General features: G+C 34.7%; 3 protein-coding genes across 4 annotated transcripts; 2 read left to right on the top strand and 1 right to left on the bottom strand.

The window, feature by feature from the left end:
• The first annotated feature begins 2,636 nt into the window (after positions 1 to 2,636).
• LOC120634245 (transmembrane protein 216-like) lies at positions 2,637 to 4,522 on the top strand. Its single transcript, XM_039904721.1, has 2 exons — positions 2,637 to 2,975; positions 3,620 to 4,522. Exons 1-2 carry the CDS (start codon positions 2,741 to 2,743, stop codon positions 3,811 to 3,813), a joined length of 429 nt encoding a protein of 142 aa, XP_039760655.1. The 5' UTR covers positions 2,637 to 2,740; the 3' UTR covers positions 3,814 to 4,522.
• An 83-nt stretch (positions 4,523 to 4,605) lies between these two features.
• On the bottom strand, positions 4,606 to 6,323 carry LOC120634243 (28S ribosomal protein S10, mitochondrial). Of its 2 annotated transcripts, XM_039904719.1 has the most exons (4): positions 6,242 to 6,323; positions 5,885 to 6,174; positions 5,564 to 5,805; positions 4,606 to 4,927 (listed from the first exon to the last, which is right to left on the bottom strand). In XM_039904719.1, the coding sequence occupies exons 2-4, from the start codon at positions 5,897 to 5,899 to the stop codon at positions 4,672 to 4,674; spliced, it is 513 nt and encodes a 170-aa protein (XP_039760653.1). In that variant the 5' UTR covers positions 5,900 to 6,174; positions 6,242 to 6,323; the 3' UTR covers positions 4,606 to 4,671. The 2 variants fall into 2 exon arrangements, with proteins under 2 accessions (XP_039760653.1, XP_039760652.1); XM_039904718.1 differs by having other exon boundaries at positions 5,885 to 6,323.
• A 1,285-nt stretch (positions 6,324 to 7,608) lies between these two features.
• Positions 7,609 to 9,309, top strand: LOC120634241 (zinc finger protein 337-like). Its single transcript, XM_039904717.1, has one exon. It carries the CDS (start codon positions 7,734 to 7,736, stop codon positions 8,856 to 8,858), a length of 1,125 nt encoding a protein of 374 aa, XP_039760651.1. The 5' UTR covers positions 7,609 to 7,733; the 3' UTR covers positions 8,859 to 9,309.
• Positions 9,310 to 10,581: the final 1,272 nt, after the last annotated feature.

The following is a 10,581-nucleotide window of genomic DNA, read 5'->3' as shown; positions in this document are numbered from 1 at the left end:
TAAGTGATGCAATCCAGGGAGATCGACGAAATATAATACGTAAAGAAAATAAAACTATTACAATCACCCTGTATAATACGTAGCATTTGCTTCCTTAGCTATTTTATTTCCTGTCCGGCTAGTTGTAGTTATGCAACATTATTTATATGTTTCAAATGTCTGTATTCTGTACTTACCTAATTACTAGCAAAATTTTCCGCGTTTGTTTGTTGCAGTTTGTAGGTACCTACAGTAAAGAAAGATGATTGCATAAAATGAATCATTCCCCTTTATGATACGAGATTATATAAAAAATTAGGATAGTCAGTGAATTTGTGCATGTATGAAGTGCACGCCACTGGGTACCTATTCTATTGTCTTTGGTATACCTATCTACTGTTGAACTGCATTAACTGATTTAGTACCTATCAATTTTAATTGTATGGTCACGAAACACTGATAAGCTGAGTAACGTTGGTACCCATATTATCGTCGAGAGTGAGAAGTTCGTTAAAATGGCATTTTTGCTCAACTTGGTAGAATGTATTAAGACTTTCGGACCATCGCCCAAGTTTTTACACGGGGCCGTAACTGAACTGAACATCTTTGTTGGTAGGTCCGAAGCCATGGTTGGTAACTAACCATGTCTGAAGCCAGACCTGACCAGAGAAAATATTAAAAATTATAAATATCAAAGTTGCCTCCGCAGGGAATCGAACACTCTCACTTACTCTGCAGGCACTCTCCGTACACTACAGGGTACGCCGTACGGGTAGCCAAACAAGAAGGGGTTAAGGCCATAGTCCACAACGCTGGCCCTGTGCGGATTGGTGGACTCCACCCACCTTTAAGAACATTATGTACAATTTTCGGGCACGCAGTTTTCGTCACAATATTTTCATTAACATTTGAAACAAGTAATATTTTATTTTGCTTAAAACACACATAACTTGGAGCTGGGATTCAATTACTTAAAACACGCATAATTCAAAAAAGTATGATCTGCGTGCTGGAATTCGAACTCGGCCCCCAGAAAGTTATGTCAAAGTTCTACCCACTGGGCTATCAGCGCTACTTACTTACCAGCTTACTTTACCAGGGAAAGTTACTTTTATAAGCAGCTTTTTCGGGATAAATATTATCCTTGCTCTATCTCCGGGCTACCAGCCACATGTGTACCAAATGTTATTGAGATTGGTTTATCTATAGATCTGAACATAAGTAGCAAACAACCAAAAAGATAGATAGGTACACTTTTTACACAGATTAACTAGATACACTTTCGAATTAACAGTGTCCAGGATCAAACTAGGTATTGCTAAAGAGAGTCTTCGATATCCCGGGACGGTCATTTCCTTTTGGTGTGCCTTTTTTTCTGTATCTGCAAATGGCGATCACTTGAAAGACATTTGCTGTACGGTGATATCGGTGATACCTTTGCCTTATCCCTACGGGAAAGAATAAATAAAAAAAAAAGTCTATTGTTTAACGGGTTCCCATATCGTCTTATTCGATTCGATACAATATTCTCCATCACTGGGCACCTTAAATTAATATAAAACGGTTAAATAGTTCCAAAAAAATACCTCGAAATAGTAGGCTTAAGTTTATTGTATGTAAGCACCTACTATGTTTCTAGGTATAAAATTGAAATGAGTACCTAAGCTCGCTTGTCTTATGCAAACCTATTTTCTGTACAAGAACTTTCCCTGGGTAGAAATTCAACCGCAAAACTAGAATCGTAGATAATTCGCGAGGATACAAGCTTTCTAAATGGCCCTGACGCAAATATACTTAGTAAGCTTTAAAGCTCTTAGAAACATGAGATATCCGTTGCCGTGTACTTCGTCCATATTTATTACGTTATTTTAAACTAACCGTTACGTTATTTACTATTACCTTAAGGGAAAAACTAAGTTGATTGGTTTCCTAGTTAGGGCGTTACGAACGGACAAACAATCAAAAACATTTGTAATATTAAGTAGCTAAATGTTCCCCGCAGTTTCACCTGCGTGAACTAAAGATCGTAACGTAATGTTATATTGGCTATCAAAGTTGCTATTGTGGCTTCTCGTTGATAGTTAGATATTATATTTGATAGCGGTTTTTTTTAATTTAAGCTAAAATGTGCATTTTTTATTTTGGGAAAGAGATTCGTAAAGGCTTCTTCTTGGTGGAATCTGCCTTCCGATCAGGTGGTAGAGTCACTACATACCTCTACAAACAGATAGACATGACGTTTCGAAAGTACGTACTAAAGTAAGCTTGCTTGTGATAATAATAATTGAAAAATGAAAATTTGGTCATAAATCGAATACAATACGACAGACAAAAAGAGGTTAATAAGAAAAATAAATCGAACCAACTTAAATTTTTACAAATTAAAGAAATGTAGTTTCCGGATGAAAAAAAAAAAACATGAACAATAGTACTCAGTCAATTGGTTTTTTAGAGTCGGATTTTAGTTCGTAAAGTTAAATAGGTAGGATAACTTTAAATTCCAAGCATTCAACTCCGGCTCTCAAAATACTTACGGGTAGGTTTTGTTTACTCGTTCAAAAAAAAAAATTAATCGATATATGCGAGCCGCGCATGAGCCTAGACGATCGGTTGACCTTAATCGAGTTTTCGCGCCGTTCAACCCCAAGGCACATTCCCCGCCCCCACCCCTCATCAATTCCCTTCTGCCGTCCCGTAACCACGTCCACGAAACGTCACATATAAATAAAAAAAACGTAAACAAATATTAAAATTGTAACCAATGTCCAAAATGGCCAATGTAAACTCTAGTTTGGCGTACGAAATACTGCTTTACCTAAATTCCTTCTATTTGGGAATGTTTTTCGTTTGTGAAATCGCTATGGGTATTTTGAAGGCGATAAATGTTTCGTATCCTGAGAATGCATTACTGACTGAAGCTGGTATATTTTGTGTGCTGTGTCTAGCTGAACTGATACGAATTTTTTTGGGAAGACGTGGCAATTTAGCCAGCAAAAGTAAGTTAAACTAATTATTTTTTAATTTATTATTTACATTATTTTTATGATATTTTTTGGCCAACAAATTTTGGCGTGATGTGGTTTGTAAAAAATACTTACACTACCTGAATGTTGTTTAGTCACAAGGTTATTTTTGGTAAGATTTTCTTGATACTATAAATGGTAAAAAATACCATCACTAATTTAGCTTGTTACATAATTGGGTGATAAAAATATAAGTTACTATTAACTGGCCAGCTAGAAGTTTCAAAATTGCTTAATGAGCAATTGAGACTACTAAAAAAAGAAGGCCAGTAGAGACAGGCCAATCTCCTTGGAAATATAAAGCTTATATACTATACTCCTTTGCTTCTTATCGGGTTTGCAGAATTTGTTAGATATAATGTGAAATTCGTCTTACAAATGTTATTATAAGCCAAACTAATCAATAACATATATTTATTGTACCAGACTTAGCAACACAGCAGCCCTTTGAGCTTCCTTGGGACATGAATTTATGTCTGTTATGCATATTGCAAACAACCAAGTCTTAGCCTTTAGTACATTATTGAGTGGCACCTTACCATAATTCCTAGTAAGGACAGTATTTCTAGTTTTATTAGAATATAAAACTATTATTAAATCTGTTTTTTATTTTGCAGAAGTACCTGTGTTTTTCTCCGTGCTGTTAACTATACCTTGTGCGGTTGGTGTATGCTATTTTCTCATATATCAAACATATATCCTAAGATTAGAATACATTTGGTGTGCAGTGATGCTAATGTTCCATGCTCTAGAGCTGACTTTTGCAATTCTCTTCATTTTCACAGTGTGCAAGAATCATCAGTATGAATAGAATAGGTATAAAAGTACCCCCCTGCCAAATAAATACTGATGCCAAATTATTTTGATTTTAACAAAATATGCTGTACACAAAACTACCTAGATATAATAATACATATTTCTTATATTTTGTTTAAAGACTAATGTTTTATTCATTATCTTAAGACTAAAAATATACAATATACCTAATATAATATATAACATGGCTTACATTATAATGTAATACCATCTAAAACTATGCTTCATGTAAATGCCCCTAGAAAACTAGCTTTCAATATAGATGCTGATTTCCTGTCCATATAGGCTAATTACTTGTCCAAGATAGAAATAAGTAGTTGAGTTTTGTGTACAATTGTATTTTTCTAATTTTTCATTCTTGTTTAAGGGAGTGTACTTTTCTAAAGACTTTATAAACTAAGTTACTAGAATACCTACTTGCTTTGTCTATTTACTAGATAAACACACTAAATAGTGTAAGAATTTATACTCTAGTCAGTGCCTACACTTGATTTCTGTCCGAGAAGTTAGGTCCATTAGAAAATAAGCTTATATGTATAGAAAAAAAATATATTTTCTGCATGGATTTTTTATTGTTTGTGATATTAAAATTCGGCTCAATAATATTGTTATTCTATTATGAACAACAATTTTATATTTTTGTACTTTTTCATAATCATTTTACAGCTAAAGTAGTAACTGATGTTTTGCATTTTTATAAATGAAGCATATTTGTTAATAGAAATTGATGTTCAATAACCATTGGCTGTTAATGCTATAAAATTAAGTAGTAAAAATAAAACTTAGATACAGTTAAAATTGGTTTTATTCTATTACTACAAATTACAATACATAAATTTATTCTATTTTACACTTATTTTTCCTTGATGGGTGGTGTTATGTGATCAGGTATTCTTAGACACTCAATCTTTGTAACTTTCAAGGCACAGCCTTCTGGAAGATTCCGTTGAATGTATTCTAAATATGTTTCGCAGGTTGAACCAGTTAGCCTCTGTAGATGTATGAATCTGAAGTATGATCGAATTTCATATTGAACCCTGTGCTTCTTGTAGATGTGGACACATCTTAGTAAAGTATGCCTCTCTTTTTCTGCTTTTCTCAGCGCCCAGCTGTAACATATATTTCTTGGGTTGCACAGGTGGTTTTAACTTGCAATTAGGTATATCACTAAATCTGCCTGGCAATACCTTAAATTCACAAGTGCCCTATATCAATAAAGATGCTAGCAAAACTAGAGAAAACCAATTCACTTTCTCATTTAACTTTAGGAAACCTTTGGGAAAAATTTATAAAGCTCTAAGCAAAACCTTCACTAAAAGACATTCTATTGGTGAAATGTTAACTTATATTCATTCCTCACTTTGGAGAATGGAACAATTACAATAGATTTCATGAGGAATATTTCACTATATAAAATTTACTGTATTCTGTAGCATTGATTTAATATGTTCATTTTTGACAGTGTGACATAGTTTACACATTTTAAAGAGGCAAAGAATTACTGAATATTTAGATGACCTTTTGAGATTAGTGTACGCAAACCTGTAGACTAGTTTTCAAAATACTAGGACTAGCTTCTAAGCAAAATCTTCTTGTTTTAAAGTTGTACTACAGACTACTAATATTTATTTTACAATCATTCTGCTGGGAATCCTGGTTGTAGTACACCCTTAAAGCTTTAAAACCAGGTATATAAAGTAAATTAGATTTTTTAGTACATATCTATTTAATGATGTTATTTATACCTTTTTGTAACATCAATGCACAAATGTGATGCAGCAGCGATGCAGAACCATGAGTAGCTCAGAAGCACAGCGGGGTCAATGCCCCGCATTTCTAGTTCAACCCTCTTGTACAATTTGTCGAGTTCTACCGGAGAAGGCGGTTCTTGTATGCGTTGTATGGGTGTTATAGTAGCAGCCGAGACCAATCGAGTTACATTATAATTCAATAAAATGCTGCGGCTTGGCGCCGAACGCCAAAATTGCTAAAAAGACAAGCAAAAATAATTGTTACCAGCGTAAATACGTGCGATTTATAGGTTATACTTGAATTCAATTACCTACCTTGACAACGTTCATGTTACCAATTACACGTTTTATGAATTAAATTATGTTCAAAATCGAAGAAAAACAATAATTTACCGAAATATATGATCTAATGTTAATTTTTATCAACAATTTCTCAAAACTTCTTTTGTCATTGTTGACATATGTCATACACAGTCACATTCATTGATTATACCTATGTACTGGAATCCAACACTAGTATGCATAAATGATGCCTTTTCTGCTGTGCACAAATCTCTAAATTAAATTAATAGGTCTTCTTTTAACTCTGTATTCCCTGAAAATTACTAGACCTGCCAGTTTAGTTTTGTTTCGAGATTTAAGTGAAGAATAAAAATTATTAACATCGTGTACCAAAAATTGGTTCTAACGCCTGGTGATGAAAGAGCTGGCGCTTATTTAGCCCAACGGCTTAGTCTTGCAATTAAAAGGGGCAATAGCGCCAGCAATTTGGGTACCATGACCATAAGTGAACAGTTAGACGGCTTATATTTGTTGTAAATATCAATTTTAGTTTGTAATTATTATTTCGTTTAACCTCTGATCTGTGACTATATTTTTTATTAATACAAGTATTTTATCTGTAGATTTAAGTAAAGAAAGGAAAAACTTGAACCCATAAGCGTAAAAAATAATTAAAAATCTAACAATGATGTTGCAAGCATATCGGTTATTGCATCAATGTAGACATCGATTCTAAAAATCGACGTTTATTTTTGCCATAAATTGCAATCCAGCTGGTTTCTTGGTAAAAAAATATATAATTTTATGATTTCCGTAATTTGGCTGTAAATTAATTATAATTGAAAATTTTAAAATATTTGACCTGTTTCAAAGATTTCTCATGCGTTTTAATTCAGCGTATTTACAAGTTCTTCACTGCAATGAGATTCTTCGAGATTGAACGAGATGAGAGAGATGAACTTATCAAAACCTAAAGCGCAAGAGAAAAGATCTAACGTATAAGAGATCTAAACGCAGCCCCCCTTACAACTTTATGCACCAATTTTTCAAACATAGGTACTTATATTTTGACGAAAAATATTAATTATAACCATATTCACGAAAAGCTATAAACGGCATCATAATATATAGAGGTCTTCAAGTCTTGCCCGTTTTTATTGCAGATGTCCGTCGACTTCACCAAGATGTTTAGCTTCAGTCTTCCGAAGAAAGTCGTGACTCGTGACATCGATTTTCGATGTTATTGATAGCTCCAAACATCGATTTTTTATCTTGTTGATTATCGAATTTATTTGTCATATGGAGGGTAGAGGTAAGGAGAGTCATCTTATATGGGAGAAAAGTTGAAAAAGTGTCCAGTGTATGCGCTAAATAACAGTTCAAAAATCCTCCACAATGGCGCTGGTGGATGCACAGGGTATGGTATGAATGTAGCAATCGTAGATGAATTGAAGTATGCCGAGTTAAAAAATTTAATGTCATTATCGACTAAAGTAGTTAATTATTGAGAATTTCAACAACTTACGTTGTACAAAATATTGTGGTAAATATAACCTTACTTCCTTGTATCTCCATACTTCCTTGTTTGTTTTTCAAGCCTACTCTAATAATATTTATATTTGGCGCTTCTTTTAAGAGTTACCCTGATGCAAATGTGGCGCCATCCTAATTTAATACATTTTGACGACACTTTTTCATATACACAGATGACTCTCCTACCTCTACCCTCCATAATTTGTCACAATTGTCACCAATTTTCCAAACAATATCTATAATAAGTTGTTACTTTTTGAAGTTTTGCGAAATTTGCTATTTTAAAGTTACGTATTGAAACTATTAAATTGAATTATTGTTAACAAAACACACTTAAAGAACATCCAAAATGGTAGGCTACCTAATGCTACTAAAGATGTTGCATTGCAATAACAATTTAAGTCTAAGAAGACGAAAAACGAACAAAGCAAACTATACCCTCAAAAATCCCCGGAAAGGCGACGTTCCGAGAACTATTAAGAAAGAACAGTACGACGCCGAAGCACAAACTACGTGCCGGGTCTGTCTACGAGAAGGTAATATACCAATTTTCGGAAACGAAAGCATTGAAGATGTATCAGAAGCACTTTGTAGCTTCGGAGATATCACTGTAAGGTCCGATGACGATTATCCCAAATTACTCTGTAATTCTTGCTACGAATTTCTTCAGAGGGCTATAATTTTTAGGCAGAAGGCAAAGCAGTCTGACCAGACTTTGCATTGGCAAAAACCTGAAATCTTATTAGAGAACGATGACACTGCGGATCATCGAGACGACTCCAGCGATTATGAAGATACTAGTTCTAAAGAAGTTGCTAATTATTTTTGCAGGCAATGTGTGAAAAGTTTTAAGACATTCAAAGAGTATAGTGAACACAGATTGAGTGCTGAACACGAAAATGTCCGACATAAATGTCCAATTTGCAATAAATTATATACAGCAAAGTATATTAAAAAACATTTGTTGTTACACAAATTAGAGAGGCAGTACATGTGCGATATATGCGGCAAAAAGTTTCCCCTACAAGCTCCGTTTAAAAGGCACAGATTAACACATTTCTACAGTCTACCATTCCAGTGCACTTTATGCCCGTACAGAGGAAGATTTAGCGAGTCTTTGAAAATGCACATGAGGTCACATACTGGGGAAAAGCCTTATCAATGCACCCAATGCCCATCAAGGTTTGTAAATGCAAGCAATCTCAATAAACACATGCTAACTCATAGCCGTAACCATGATTTTAAATGTGATATGTGCGGCCGGGGTTTTTACACCAAAAGAGACTTGGGGTCGCACTTCAAAGTTGATCATTCCGGTATTAAGGAGCATGTCTGTAACATTTGTGGCAAAGCGTTTGGTTACCGGAAGCAAATGATGAAACACCAGCTTATTGTACATAAGAGAGAGAAATTAAGGAGTGGCAGAATGCCACTGTATTTGCAAGTGGAGAGTCATAAAGATACTAGAGATTAGTTTAAGTCAACATTGTCACTTCAGCCTGCTAGCTTCCCGCTAGTGAGCACAAGCTTCCTCTATCATGATCATATGTTAAGTTGAATGTTACCAGGCAATGATAACATAATGAAGTTCTGTACTCAAAAATAGCCATTGGTAAAAAGCAACATTAAAATTCAATAGTATTTGTACTGAACCAGACTATACCAAACCACTTGCAAGGATGGGGATTTTTCCTTATATACTAATTTCTACCAGTTAACTCATATTATTGCACGCGGTGTCTAGGAACTGGCTCTAAAACTGTGAGCCCTGCTATGACAAGGTCGAAATCTATATTACATTTTGTAACTGCATTCAAGATTTCAGTGCCATAGAGAATAAGTTAACTGTTATGTGTATGTAATTTATGTGTGTAATTTATTTTACGTTAATTAAGATAAATAAACTACAGAATTAATTACATTTATTTAAAATGTTTTTTTTTTAAATTGGGACTATATTGGGAAATCTTAAAACTTACAACTGTAATATATCCGTTTTTTATCTCTGCTTTGGTTTCAAGTTTTCCTGTTTAGTCTCAGTTAAATGAAATGCTTATGTCACCACTATCTTGGTTATCCCACTGTCTGCACTATATGGAAGAATTTTTAAACGAATATTATATCATTAGTCCCGCGACTTCGTTTGCGTGAGAGTTTTGTAGTATGCCTATGTGTGAAAAACAAAACAAATCTAGCCCAAATTTGCTTAATGCCAAATTAACTTATTACGCCGCGCACACGCAGGCAAGCAAGCACACCCCGACAGCGGACTCGTAGAAAGTCTCGACCAGGAGCGGCGGTAAGTATTTAGCAGTCAATTTGTTGAATATTCTATCACTCGAAGTATGGCAGTTATGTAGGGCTATGAAGCCTCGGTTCAAGAATTATGTCTTTTTCGACCGTCTAAAACGTGCGTAATTCGCGTGCGTTAGATATACGCGACAAGGATCGAACTTGGTCCCCCCATAGCGAATCCGAAGCCATAGCCACTTTGTTATTACTGCTGCCCAAAGGAGTATTAAAACTAAAAGCTACAGCACTGGTTTTCAACCAGCCCCCTACAACTGTACCTAAACCTAAATATAAATAATTTAAAGCATTCTCAGCGGCATTGAAGCAACTTGATGCCTTGATTTTCTATTAAATAAGAGAAAAGGTGGCTTCTTTAAAACAAGGTGGGTTATGGTATATTCGTATATTTATGTAATTCTTCAATGTAGGCGTAATCAAGCGCTTATGAGTGTCAGACTTTTCCAAAAACATAAAGGTATAAAGTTGATCTTCAAAAATACGAAGTGTAGGTAGACAACTAATATAATAAGGTTTGGGATAAAACCACAATGGCAATCGCAATCGCAATCGCAATCGCAATCGCAATCGCAATCACAATCGCAATCGCAATCACAATCACAATCACAATCATAATCAAAATCCCAATCGCTATCGCAGTCGCAGTCTCAGTCTCAGTCGCAATCGTTATAGCAATCGCAATCACAATTACAATCCTAATCCCAATCGCTGTCGCAGTCGTAGTCGCAATCGCAATCACTATCACAATCCCAATCCATTTTTTGTCATGTTGACGACCCACCAAAATTATGTATATATTAACACATTTACATTAAACCTAGTTGCTAGAAGCTGTTATAAGCACCATTGTGACCAAATAATAATAACGGTTAAAGTTTAGGCATGAT

The sequence above is a fragment of the Pararge aegeria genome, chromosome 23 (genome assembly GCF_905163445.1).
Source record: "Pararge aegeria chromosome 23, ilParAegt1.1, whole genome shotgun sequence".
In the NCBI taxonomy this organism is placed as follows: domain Eukaryota; kingdom Metazoa; phylum Arthropoda; class Insecta; order Lepidoptera; family Nymphalidae; genus Pararge; species Pararge aegeria.
Note: the sequence above shows the minus strand (reverse complement) of the source record. Positions and strands in the feature narration are given on the sequence as shown.

What these genes read in the sequence shown, in the direction of transcription:
- LOC120634241 (XM_039904717.1), top strand. Translation starts at nt 7,734, where the DNA reads ATGGTAGGCTACCTAATGCTACTAAAGATGTTGCATTGCAATAACAAT.
- LOC120634243 (XM_039904718.1), bottom strand. An exon ending in TGCATTGATGTTACAAAAAG is followed by an intron (nt 4,928 to 5,563) that starts GTATAAATAACA and finishes TATATGTTACAG; the next exon opens with CTGGGCGCTGAGAAAAGCAG.
- LOC120634245 (XM_039904721.1), top strand. Translation starts at nt 2,741, where the DNA reads ATGTCCAAAATGGCCAATGTAAACTCTAGTTTGGCGTACGAAATACTG. An exon ending in TGGCAATTTAGCCAGCAAAA is followed by an intron (nt 2,976 to 3,619) that starts GTAAGTTAAACT and finishes TTTATTTTGCAG; the next exon opens with AAGTACCTGTGTTTTTCTCC.